This window comes from Macaca nemestrina, chromosome 5 (genome assembly GCF_043159975.1).
Source record: "Macaca nemestrina isolate mMacNem1 chromosome 5, mMacNem.hap1, whole genome shotgun sequence".
Classification (NCBI taxonomy): Eukaryota; Metazoa; Chordata; class Mammalia; order Primates; family Cercopithecidae; genus Macaca; species Macaca nemestrina.
In genome coordinates, this window is record NC_092129.1 from 110,283,460 (window position 1) to 110,296,471 (window position 13,012).

The 13,012-nt window shown below is 36.6% G+C and overlaps 2 protein-coding genes across 12 annotated transcripts in view; one reads left to right on the forward strand and one right to left on the reverse strand.

Moving 5' to 3' along the window:
- The window catches only part of LOC105479430 (interphotoreceptor matrix proteoglycan 1), a 144,844-nt gene extending 139,920 nt beyond the window's left edge, over positions 1–4,924 (forward strand). For both annotated transcript variants that reach the window (XM_011737379.2, XM_071096827.1), the window contains 2 exons: positions 2,331–2,403; positions 4,220–4,924. In XM_011737379.2, coding sequence (XP_011735681.1) covers positions 2,331–2,403; positions 4,220–4,297 — 151 coding nt within the window. In that variant the 3' untranslated portion in view covers positions 4,298–4,924. The remainder of the gene's footprint in view (positions 1–2,330; positions 2,404–4,219) is intronic.
- Positions 4,925–9,787: 4,863 nt separating this feature from the next.
- Positions 9,788–13,012, reverse strand: part of LOC105479431 (myosin VI) — a 162,227-nt gene continuing 159,002 nt past the window's right edge. For all 10 annotated transcript variants that reach the window (XM_071096822.1, XM_071096824.1, XM_011737381.2 and 7 more), the window contains 2 exons: positions 12,128–12,346; positions 9,788–11,591 (listed from right to left, as the gene is read on the reverse strand). In XM_071096822.1, the coding sequence (XP_070952923.1) occupies positions 11,392–11,591; positions 12,128–12,346 (419 nt within the window). In that variant the 3' untranslated portion in view covers positions 9,788–11,391. The remainder of the gene's footprint in view (positions 11,592–12,127; positions 12,347–13,012) is intronic.

Here is a 13,012-nt window from a genome sequence, read left to right on the forward strand (position 1 = left end):
AATAGTTGTTACCAACTCCCTTTTGAGCTCTTTCTCCACTGAATAGTGGGTAGGTTTGGTTAGTGAGTAGGTTTGTGGGAGGAAAAGGTTGGGATTTTTTATAGTCCAATTTAAAGTAGTCCAAACTTATCTGATTAATGATTTGAGCAATCACTTTAGACAACTCAGTTCGCTTGGAACATATAGTGAGGTATGGCTCTTCTGGTCTTGACAGTTCTTCTGGAAGTTTTCTAGTTCCATATTCCCCTCACCTGTGATCTCTTAGTTCTGATCCCAGGCATCTGCCCCTTCCCTGGCATTCTCAAAGCTTCCAAGTCTCCCAACCGGACAAATTGGAACCAAAAATGCTGCCTTAGGTGCTGGGACAGGGAACAATGAAATTGTTAATCAATTTCCTTGAAACAAATAAATACAGGCCTGGCACGGTGGCTCACGCCTGTAATCCCAGCACTTTCGGAGGCCGAGGTGGGTGGATTCGAGACCATCCTGGCCAACATGGTGAAACCCTGTCTCTACTAAAAATACAAAAATTAGCTGGGTACAGTTGTGTGTGCCTGTAAGCTACTCGGGAGGCTGAGGCAGGAGAATCGCTTGTACCTGGGAGACAGAGGTTGCAGTGAGCTGAGATCAAGCCACTGCACTCCACTGGGTGACAGAGCGAGACTCTGTCTCAAAAAAAAAAAAAAAAAAAAGTACAGATAGGGTCTCACTATGTTGCCCAGGCTGGTCTTGAACTCCTTGGCTCAATCCTCCTACCTCAGTCTACGAAAGTGCTGGGATTATAGGTATGAGCCACTGCTCCTGGTTTCAACCTCCTTAAACTGTATTTTTCCTCCTCTCTCCTCTGCCTTCTTCTCACCGAGCACTAGGACTGAAATTTTCCATCCTTCTCCCTTTCCCTGAAATTGTAATAAACAGATGTTGAGAGAAAAAAAAGTTTAATAAGGAAATATATATAGGAAGATAGCTCCTAAATATTATGCCCATTTTATAATGCAAAGAGGAAAAACACAAAATGTAAAATGCATATACACTATCAATAGAAATTATGTATATAGAAAAGTCTAAAAATGTTTATTTTTTCTCTAAAAAAATTTAACTGACACACAATTGTACATATTGATGGGGTACAGTGTGGTATTTCAATACATATATACATTGCGTAATGATCAAATCAGGGTAATTAGCATTCCCATCATCTCAAACATTTATCCTTTCTTTGTAGTAAGAACATTCAAAATCCTCTCTTCCAGCTATTTTGAAATATACATCAACTACAGTCATCCTACTGTGCAGTAGGACACCAGAATTTATTCCACCTACCTAATTGTAACTTTGTACCCATTGACCAATCTCTCTCCATGATACCATGCTCCCTCCCCTCCCCAGTCTCTGGTAACTACTGTTCTATTTTGTGTTTCTATGAGATCAGCTTTTTAAATTCCACATGAGTGAGAGCTTGCAGTATTTGTCTGTGTCTGGCTTATTTCACTTAATATAATGTCTTCTGGGTTCATCCAGTTGTGGCAAATAACAGGATTTCATCCTTTTAATGACTTAATAGCATTCTATTATATATAGTATATATTATATATAATTATATATAAATTATAGTTATATATTATATATTATAGTTATATGTAATTTTATAATTGTATATGTAATACATATGTATCACACTTTATTGATGAACACAGGTTGACTCCAAATCTTGGGTATTATGAACACTGCTGCAATATACATGGGAGTGCAGATATCTCTTTGATATACTGATTTCATTTTCTTTGGCTAGATACCCAGTAGTGGGATTGCTCGATCATATGGTAGTCCTATTTTTAATGTTTTTAGGAACCTACAGACGGTTTTCCATAATGACTGTACTAATTTATATTCCCACCAACAGGATATAAGGGTTCCCTTTTCTCTACATCCTCGATAACACTTGTTGTCTTTTGGATTTTTGATAATAGCCATTCTAACTGAAATAAGGTGACATTTTATTGTGGTTTAAACTTTATTAGCAACATGCTATTACAGAGTTGTTTTTCAGCAACTACAACTCAGAACTTGACTTGAGAAATAAATCTATGTTTTGTAATCCTTCAGTCCTTCTGAGACCACTGCCTAAGAAATAGTAAGCCAACTAAAAGGCAAAACGCGGGGTAAATGCTGAAAGCACACTTCTTCCAACTCAGATGGAAGACACCTGCAAAAATGTTATCTATTTTCACTTGTCATGATATTAAAATTAAAATAGTAGAAAGATGTAGTTACTATTAATGTTGATAAGCCCAAGAAACAAGATACTATGCTTTTGCTTTCTTTTGTAGGTTGCCAGATCATTCTGAAAATCAAGCATACAAAACTAGTGTTAAAAAGTTCCAAAATCAACAAAATAACAAGGTAAAATCATGCTTTCTTTTATAAGTTGGTTGTAATTACTAAACTTGACTTTTGAAGGAAATTAAAAACATTTCTGTCCCTCTTGTTTTAAATAGAAATAAGCAAGATACTTTTTAATTTACTGTTTTAAGGGGAGGATATTTTCTAGTGCAAAAGGATATTTCTAGTGCAAGAGGATATTTTCTAGAGTCAGAAGGCTGGGACTAACCGAAATGTGTAGATAAAACAACAGAATAACAAAACCAATCCAAGTATTTTATAATATTCCCAACCTTTTCTTATAAAAATATACATATAATTTATCAAGTATATTTTAAGGTTGAAATCTTTACAATAACAACATATTCCTAGCATTGAATAATTTTATATACTTTCAATTTCAAATAATAATCAGCTAAAGGAAAAATATGTAGAATATATGAAGAAACAAGATTTGTGAACAATAAGTAACTTAAAAAAATTCATAAAAGTTCATCTTCAGATATTTTTCAGTGTCCTAGATGTCTCTTTAAAAATATTCACTTAATCAACTTATTTTACTAAAATAATTTTATTTTACAAAGGAAAATAACTTGTCTATAAGCAATTTATATATAGTTGACATCGTTTTTAAAAATAACTTTGGGAAAAAAACCTTGGACAATCTTTAGCCTAAAACTACCCATTTTCAAAAATTATAGTCTTTGATAGAAACAATTGGTGATAATCAGCCAATGTCTATCTAAAGTCTACAGTGCTGGATAAAAACAAATGCCTCAAAGTTTGCACCTACAAAAGTTATCACAGTCAATATATGATCAAGGATACTGGGGTAATCACACCAAATGCTAATAATAATTTTATGTATCCAAGTGCACACTGGGAATGTGTGCCACTTTAGTTTCCTGAAACAAAGAAAATTGGAAAAACAAAAAAAGTTTAGACTAGGGCCATAAGATGACAATAGGACACAGGATCTGATATTGACAAAACGTCCAACTAAATCCTGAAGTACCAGATAGAATTATGGATCATATTTCAAATAAATAAAAGCAAGTGATAATTTTCACAGTAGGAAGTAAACTTGAAGAACTACATTTTACTTCAAGGCCGGAACAAGTATCAGTGCTAATTATTCCTGGCTAGGTGGATTTCTGTGTTGACGGACATTCAGAGGACACATGAGTTCCCTGAGGAAGCATGCTGTAATACATTAACGGTGTCTACTATGGTTGAATAGGAATATGGTGGCTCATTCACAGACTATCTGCCACTCCTGCTACATGAGATGGGTCAACCTGAGAATCTAAATACGCTTAAGAGGGCATGGAGTACATTTCTAGTCAGTTATAAAGTTAAGAATATTTAGAGGCCATCTTCAACATGTCAAAGAAGATGTCATAAATGGCAAGCACGGGCCGGGCGCGGTGGCTCACGCCTGTAATCCCAGAACTTTGGGAGGCCGAGGCGGGTGGATCACGAGGTCAGGAGATCGAGACCATCCTGGCTAACACGGTGAAACCCCGTCTCTACTAAAAATACAAAAAAAATTAGCCGGGCGTGGCGGCGGGCGCCTGTAGTCCCAGCTACTTGGGAGGCTGAAGCAGGAGAATGGCGTGAACCCTGGAGGCGGAGCTTGCAGTGAGCCGAGATCGCGCCACTGCACTCCAGCCTGGGCTACAGAGCGAGACTCTGTCTCAAAAAATAATAATAATAATAATACTAAAATAAATGGCAAGCACATCCTCTTATCTACTAGTGGCAGTAATATTGGAATGAACCATTGGTTTGACCTTGGGTGGCATTTCTTAAGTTCTTAAAACTATTTCTCTTTCAGGTAATCAGTAAAAGAAATTCTGAATTACTGACCGTAGAATATGAAGAATTTAACCATCAAGATTGGGAAGGAAATTAAAAACTGAAAATGTACAATTATAATTTAGGCTATCTCAAGAGATTTGCTTTCTCAAGGAAAATGGGAGGCTGGCATATTCACTGGTCATCAAAATCCAGGCATACAGTCAACACTGACTATCAGCACACACCATATTTCAAGTATAGAAGAGTCATATACTTGACAACCAGTAAATTCTGAAGAAAAAGACACTTATATTAAAACCCCAAATGCAATCAGTGAAATACATTTTTACTAGTCTTGGACGATAGTCAAAGTGATCGTAAACCAGGTTTGCCTCCAGCTTCCCTGAAAATTTTACTCACAGATCATTTGCAACAAGCACAGCTTACTTATTGTTTAGGGACTGAACAATTTATTGGGAAGCAAACTCTTTATATGCTAGAATGTACATTTAAAAGAGGACTACCTATGCAGGGAGATGCAGGTCTCTCAAATGCATGAATGTATGTAGTGTGTAGGCACTGTAGTGAGTGTATATATGCTCCACACGACAATGTCTGATAAACACAAACCTCAGTATGCAGTTATTAGGCACACTAGTTTTATACGCAACTACTGCTTACATAGTAGACTGTTTTGTTGCCAATAATCTTTGAATTGTTCTTTAAAAGAAACTGAGGTTCAGATATACATACCATGGAAAATCTTACTTTTCTTGTTACTACACAAAGCTATTTTTAAAGAAGACGGTATATTGGGAGAAGGGTGAAGTTGTACTATATGACATAATCAATTCCTGTCTTCTACCACAGATTAACAATGTCTTCCTATAATGACCAGAATACTTCCTCGTACCAGTTTTGGTGTGTGTATACCTAGACTGGCATCAATGTAATCCAATTCAGTCCATTTTTAATGAGCTGCTTAATAAAAAATGAATGTCTGTATCTCTTTCAAATGTTCTAATATCAGATATATTTGCAAAACCTTAATTTCAATAAAGTAAAAGCGCTATACTCATAGGTTTTTAATGAGCCTATGTTTTAGTATTCTCTAGATTTGCTTTATATATTCAATAAATGATTTTAAGCATGAAAATTTTAATGCTGCCAAAAGACAACAGAGTAGCAAATACAAAAAGCAACATTTAATGGTAAGCTTCAAAAATAAAAACAGGCCAAGCACAGTGGCTCATGCCTATAATCTGAGCACTTTGGGAGGCCAAGGCAGGTCTATCACTTGAGGTCAAGAGTTTGAGATCAGCCTGGGCAACATGGTGAAACCCCCGTCTCTACTAAAAATACAAAAATTAGCTGGGTGTGGTAGCATGTGACTGTAGTCCCAGTTACTCGGGATGCTGAGGCAGGAGAATCACTTGAACCCAGGAGGTGGAGGTTGCAGTGAGCCAAGATCACACCACTGCACTCCAGCCTGGGCAACAGAGTGAGACTGTGTCTCAAACACACACACACACACACACACACACACACACACACACACAAAATGTTCTCAATAATGGAGACAATTTTTTGGGAAGTGGTAGTGCCCCATAAGGGTTACAAACACCTAGCTTTCATCACCATTCCCATACCAGTCCTGTCTTCCACCACAGACGAACAATGTCGTCCTATAATAACTTCATTAACTACTTCCTCACCCTAACTTTGGTGTGTGCGTACCAAAGTGAAGATCTATAATGTGGGACAAGGACTTCAAGGTGAAATATGATGACAAGGTCCCACAGAACAAAGAATGGTGGCAAGAGTTGGTGGCAAGAGGTGTACCTACCCACTTCCATATCCCTGGAACTTCACAGAGGAAAACAAATGATGGAAGCATGATAGGCTGACCAAAAGTACATGAAAACATTTCATGAGGAGAAAAAAGGATCTATCACTATCACTCCTGTATAATGTATTCCTCATTCCCTATACTGCTTGTGTTCTAACTAGTATAGGAAATGTAGTTTTCTATGGAGAAAGATAAGTAGGTAAAAGCCCTATATTCTGTGGGGAGGGTCCCATTTTGTGGTAAGTGTCTCTCACTCTTTGGATCACCCCTCTTTTGAGTTGGTCTTTTCCAACCAGCCAGGGAAGAGCTGATGAGGTGAGACAGCCAAAGTCTCCTTCCACTCTCAGAGGACCCACCAGGATCATGATAGGTTCTTGACACAGGGAATGGACCAGCTATATTCAAGGCCTTAGGGAGAAGGAGCCTTCTTTGGGTCCCCACTTTTTACATCCTGTGTCTTCTCACAGATTAGTAAGGGTCTGGAGAAAGGCAGCCAAAATTTGGTGTGTCTCTAATCTCAGCAAAATAAGTAGCTGTCACTCACACAGAGTCCTGCCTGTTTCCTGGATGGAGATCACATAGGAAATTTGGGGCCAATGTTCAAAGAAGTTTCAATCGCCTTGAGTTCCTTGCTTCGTCCTGCAGCCACCTAACACAGCGCTTCCAGCCCTGGCAACTGGATCAAGCTTCAGGAGCCCAGAATTCTCCAACTTATTCCATCTAAAACATGGCAATAAGTGCACCATTTACAACCTGTTCATGACACCCTGTAACTGTATTGAAAGCACAAGATGCAAGTGGAAATTCTACACAGGGAGCATTTATTTATTTGTATTTCCAGTACATCAGTTTTTAGAGAAAGCATTAGATATACACTTTTAATGAAATGAGGAAAAACTGACAGTTTGACAAGATGAATTTTCATAAGTAAAAAGAAAACAACCAACTTATAAACCTGTGATTTAAAGGTAAGCTGCTACTTGGTACAAATCAGGATTAAATGTGTAGATATGGACACAGAGAGTAGAATAACTGACACTGGAGACTCCAGAGAGTGGGAGGGGGAGAAAAGCTTTAGGGATGAAAAATTACCTATTGGGCACAATGTATGCTTATCTGAGTGTTAGGTACACTAAAAGCCCAGATTTTACCACTGTGCAATATACCCATGTAACAAAACTGCACTGGTACCCCCTAAATCTTTTTTTTTTTTTTTTTTTTTGAGATGGACTTTCGCTCTTGTCACCCAGGCTGGAGTGCAATGGCGCCATCTTGGCTCACTGCAACATCTGCCTCCCACATTCAAGGGCTTCTCCTGCCTCAGTCTCCCGAGTAGTTGGGATTACAAGTACCCACTACCACGCCTGGCTAATGTTTTGTGTTTTTAGTAGAGACGGGGTGAAACAGGCTGGTCTCGAAGTCTTGACCTCGTGATCCACCCGCCTCGGCCTTCCAAAGTGCTGGGATTACAGGTGTGAGCCACCACGCCCGGCCCTAAATCTATTTTTAAAAAAACAAATTAGTATTGAAGATTCTCCTTTTGAATGTGCATTAATTATTCCTGATTATCTCTTGAAAAACTTCTGAGACAGCTAAGCTTGCTTCATATATTAGGTTAGCAATGGGGAAAGAATACACTGATTTGAATTGAACTAAAGCGTACTCAAAGATGCGGTCTCAGCAGAGTAGGCGCTACCTCTGCCAGTCTCTCCATCTTACCCTTCCATGAGGCTTATGTACAGAACGCCTATTTACTGCTGACCCTCTCCAGTGTGGCAGTGCCATTCCTATATGCTAAGAATGTATACACTGAGCGTATCTTGATCCAAGTTTTAATAACCATAGGTTCTGATCCTATAAATTACACATTATTCATTCTAAAACTTAGTAGAGATCTACGAGTGCTCTGTGTCCTAAAATGTATCAGTGGTTCCAAACTAGGGGTGCAGAATCTTTAGGGGCACACAACCTGTCTCTTCCACTGCTGCTCTTTTCTTTCCTTATTGTTACAACTGCTCCCCCCACTCCAACATATTCTTATTCTCATGTTTAGATATTCTCTGTCCTTCCGTCCTTGTTAGTTTATCTTCTGGGAGAAATTTTAAAACTCTCAATACTTGTTATTATTGGTAATGATAAATAGGGAAGACCTGTCACACCTTCTCAATTTGTGGAATGACAGAGAGGCAACCCTTTGTAAATCCACAGGGGCTACTAAAAAGTATTTGTTTTGGTTCTTTTTATTACATATGATTGGAGCAAAGGCTTTGATATATTTTTCAGTCTAGAACTAAATTACTTGACCGCTCTGGATCTGTTACCTCTTCCATAAAAGGAGGCAGGTCTATCACTAACATGATATTAATTGGCTGACTGATTGACTCAATAAATATTTATTCTACTGATCCAAGTACTCTTAAGCTACTTCAGGTAAAAAAAAAAAACAAAAAAAAAAACAAAAAAAAAAAACAAAAAAAAACAATGATCTTCATGTTTGGATACCCTGAGAACTATAGTAATAACTTGTGACTGAAAATGTCTTTTAAAAAATATCTAATTAATAAAGCTCTACAAACAATACCATTATTCTTGCCTGTGGATTGCTATTCTCTAAGTGTTCACAACCACCACTGATTTTCCACTTAAGATGATCTTCCCTCGGTTGCTTGCAAAACAAAATGGTTCACAAGAATGACCTATGAAAAGTCATGACAGAAGCAGAATGAGCGTAACAATAGACTGCCTTTGTGTGGCCCTGTGCTCCTACATGCACTATTTTGTTTCTTCCTCATATTTTCACCTTTCTCTGAGAAGGTGCCATCTCCCCAACTTTACAACTAAGAAAACTCAGTATTCTCTTAACGTACGCGAATTAGAGTAACTTCCTTTTCCCAATGAGTTCCCATAACTCGTAATACATATCTCAACTGTGTTACCAGAATTAGGAATTATATTATAATTGAATCAAGTGTGAAAACATTCTGTCCTCTCATTTTAAGTATTTTATGCATGCTGCCTTTGCAAAGCATATGCTATGGAAGGAACTGGTATTAAGAAAAGATTAGTTCTTTAGACACAGTGGTTTAAACTTCTAATTTTAAATCTCACTTAAAGTGACTGATTAAAATATGAGTGAATTTACTTTTGACTTCCACAGTTTTAACCTGGCATGCATGGGCTTGACTGTGAACATGGTAAAGCAGCTGCATGAACACCATTTAGGACACCATTCCTGCTGTTTCCTTTAAAAGGCTGACAGGGTCCTAAGTTTCTCCAGCAAAGGGGCATCTCTGTGCATGTGCATCTATTGTACGTAGGTTACTGTAAGTCTATCTGCATTAGGGCAGTTGCCCTGCTGGCCAAAATTAACTCAGGAAACTATTTTAAATAGATAAGTTCTAGGACAGCTATGTGACATGATTAGAAACATTATCACTTAAAATTAACTATAATTGGATTAATTATTAGAGTCAAAAACTAAGCACTTATAACAATGCTTTGCTGTGATACGTTTCTTACAAATTTCTTAAAACATTAGATTCTCTCATTTAAATAAGTTTAACTCTTTAATTTTCCATCTAGTGCCTATTAATGTACCTACAAGATTTATAAAACTATTTCTGAAAAACGTACTAAAGAGACATGTCATTAAAAACCAATTTGGCTACTAAATTTTGTTCAAGAACTTTACTCACTATTGGTTAGGAACAAACCTTATATCCTACACAAATAAAAACACCAATTAAAGGCGAGAGATGGAAGAGAGAGAATAGGTCATTTATTTCAGTAGCTACACCTTCTGTCACCAATCACAGGGACTAAATGACCCAAGGGTGGGTGAATCTATGCAGTAATACAGCCTTCAAAAGATAATCACATTTGCATTCTCAATTAATAGCACAGACACGACCATTTAACTCTAGACAATCATTTGCATGTATCATAATAAATAAACATTTCTATACTAAGACATTATGAGAGAATCAATTCTGAAGACAGTGTCTGTGGCTCACAAACACTAGTCAGCTGGGAAATACTTCTCTAACTGAGGTAATCTTTCTAGGGAAAAAAGAAATCACTGGAATTTCATTTCAAAGGTTAGGGTCTCTAAAAACTGGAGAAAAAAGCAGTACAGAGAATAATTTTACTTTATAATTTTATTCTAAAATACAACAAAACTCCTTAGAATTATGTCAGCATAACTCCTTTATGTATTTTTGTCTTTAAATTCCTAATATGAAAGTCATAAATATTAGGCTTAAAGCTGCTGACATTTGAATCAATACTAACAGCACACAAATAAAACATTTTAAAATTATCAGTTATGTAAAACAAGCACTTACTAAATACAAGGACTTCTGAATTACAAAGCTTATGAAACAGGTCTACAGTTACCAAAACCTCAAAGGCCAAAAAAGACACTAGGAATTTCTTAAAAAGAAAGATGTAGGAAGCAGAACACTTGCTAAATCAATGAACAACTTGGACAAGATTCTTATACAAAAATCGCTATTGAGATGAAATTGAAAGAGTATTTGAATTCAGTCCAGTTAAGCCATTATGCCACCTAAAATCTATTTCCTTTCCTAATTGAAACAAAACTTATCTCAAAACTTTTAGGCATTTAAACAATCTGAATTTCCTTTATTTTTCCATAGAATATAAAAAGAATATTCTGACAGCAACACACATTTTGCTAGCAAAGAAAAGCAAATCTGTGCTGGATACTATTTAGTACCTCTTATCACAGAATACATCAAATACATTAAGGCTCTTTCTAGAATTGTAGAACTTAGAAGTGTTTCACTCAAACTAAGACATTGCAAAGGAGGAAAATAATAGATTTTCCACCTTTAATGGAAATTTCCAAAAATTTCTGAAAATGTCCATAACGAAAGTACACAGCTTTTCAGACCAAAACATTAGTGCCTGGATCATTTTAAGTGGCTTAGTTATTGTAAGACTGTAAGCTCATGTTTTATTACTCCAGTTATATGGTACTGTGCCATCCTTAAAAAGTATTTTGAATATTGAAAAAAGTTCTCTTTTCCTAGAGAACAATTATGATGGATTAAGGTAATCTTCTGGCAAAGGATGAGAAACATGAGAATGTGCCCAAGTGTAATAGTTAGAGAATAATGAGAGTTTTAGGAGTTACAGCAGGATACAGAAAAATAATTTTTAGGTCCAAAATTTGCTACCATAATTAACCTTAAATTCACCAAAAGCCATGATTAATAAAATCTGTTCACTTTATAGAAGTAACTCTAACATGATGATGGAATGGTTAAATCTGGGGGCACACACCCTACCTAAGTACCATGGCAAAGGTTCCCAGCTGTAAGGCTGGTGTGCAACATCTACTTTAACAGATTCTGCAGCATGGCTGTTGCATAGGTGGGCCGAGCCTGTCTGCTCTCAATCGCATTCTGAAGGTACTGGATGCCTCCACAGTGTTCCCAGATTTCTTCAAACTGTCTTGGCAAGATCTCAGCACCACGCTTCCGAGTCAGGCCAGTCTCCTCAAGATTCAGCTCACACATCTCCATGTCGTCCTTACCTGTATCCGTGAGATATCAGAAAATTACCATCTCTCTCTTCAGGACCATTTCTTACCAATTGTATTCCTGAAATACCTATTAATTCTCATAGATCTGAAAACTTCCTAAGACTTTATTTTTCTCTAAGATGGAAATCTGCTTAACAAAATCACTAGAAACAATTAAAATTTGTCCCCCATCAAGGACCCTTTCAATTTTAATAAACACTGCTATTGATCAAACAAATTATCAGAGTTAATAAAAATGCTACATTTCTTCAAGCCATTACAAATCAATGGATATGATAAAACACAAATGGAAAGGTTTTTTGGATACAGACAAGTTTCTATGTGCTAAGAACATAATTTAATCCAAGCAATTTCACATTTATAAATGAGTTAATCCTCAATGAACTGGAAATATGACTTAACCACAAGACTCCATCCCTCAACCCTGAAATTTAATAAATTATTATATTATACATTAGAATGTTTCAGTCAGAGAGTTTATGATCTTTTTTGTTTAATAATTTATTTTTCATGTGAATCATACACACCAGCCACAAGTAGGATGGGTGGCTTGTCAGGATGGAGTTCCATTTGCCGGGCAATCCATGGTCCATCAAAATGGGCATACCACCAGCCTTTTTTCTTATTCTGAGGGTCTTTGTACTGGTCGGCAGGGCGGATGAATGGGATGCGGAAGAAGCGTTGCTGTCGGTTCATTTCAATCTCCTGCTGCCTGGCAGGAATCTGAGCTGCTGGGTTCTGCTGAGCTATTACACAGAACAAGGAAACTTATACCAGCAGCTTAAGGGAAAAGAAAAGAGCCTTTGATCCTAAAATATACCCGCAATAATTTTTTAAAAAGAAGAAAGGTCCCTAATAGTAAATTTAAAACAAAATGCAAGTATTTATTGCCTACAAATTAATAAAATTCAGAGTGTTACTTCTTAGAATTCTCTTTCCCTTAAGAAGTTTCTTAGCATTGCAAACACACACACACGCACCCCACCACCACCACCAGCAACAAACCCCTATCAGATTCCCACAAATCACTGTAACAGTAACCTAAAATAAACTCATATATCAGGAAAACAAACTACTATTATTCACTAAATTTATATTCTTCCTCCAAAGAGTTCAAATTGGTCGAGTAACTTTTATTAGACTATTTATGATAGAACAAAATAAACAGTAATTTCAAAAATCTGAAGGATGTAGACATTTGTCAATTTAATCACTATTTCCACAAAAAGTAGAAGTCATATAAAATTTTTTTCTTTTGCCAACAAATTTTAGGATTTAAAATGATCAAATAACACAGATATTAACAATATTTAGATAACCATATGACCAAAAAAACCCCACCTTATAACAGCATAAACTTTCCCTTAAAGATAATTACTTACTCTGAAATCAGATTTCTTTTGGAATAAAAT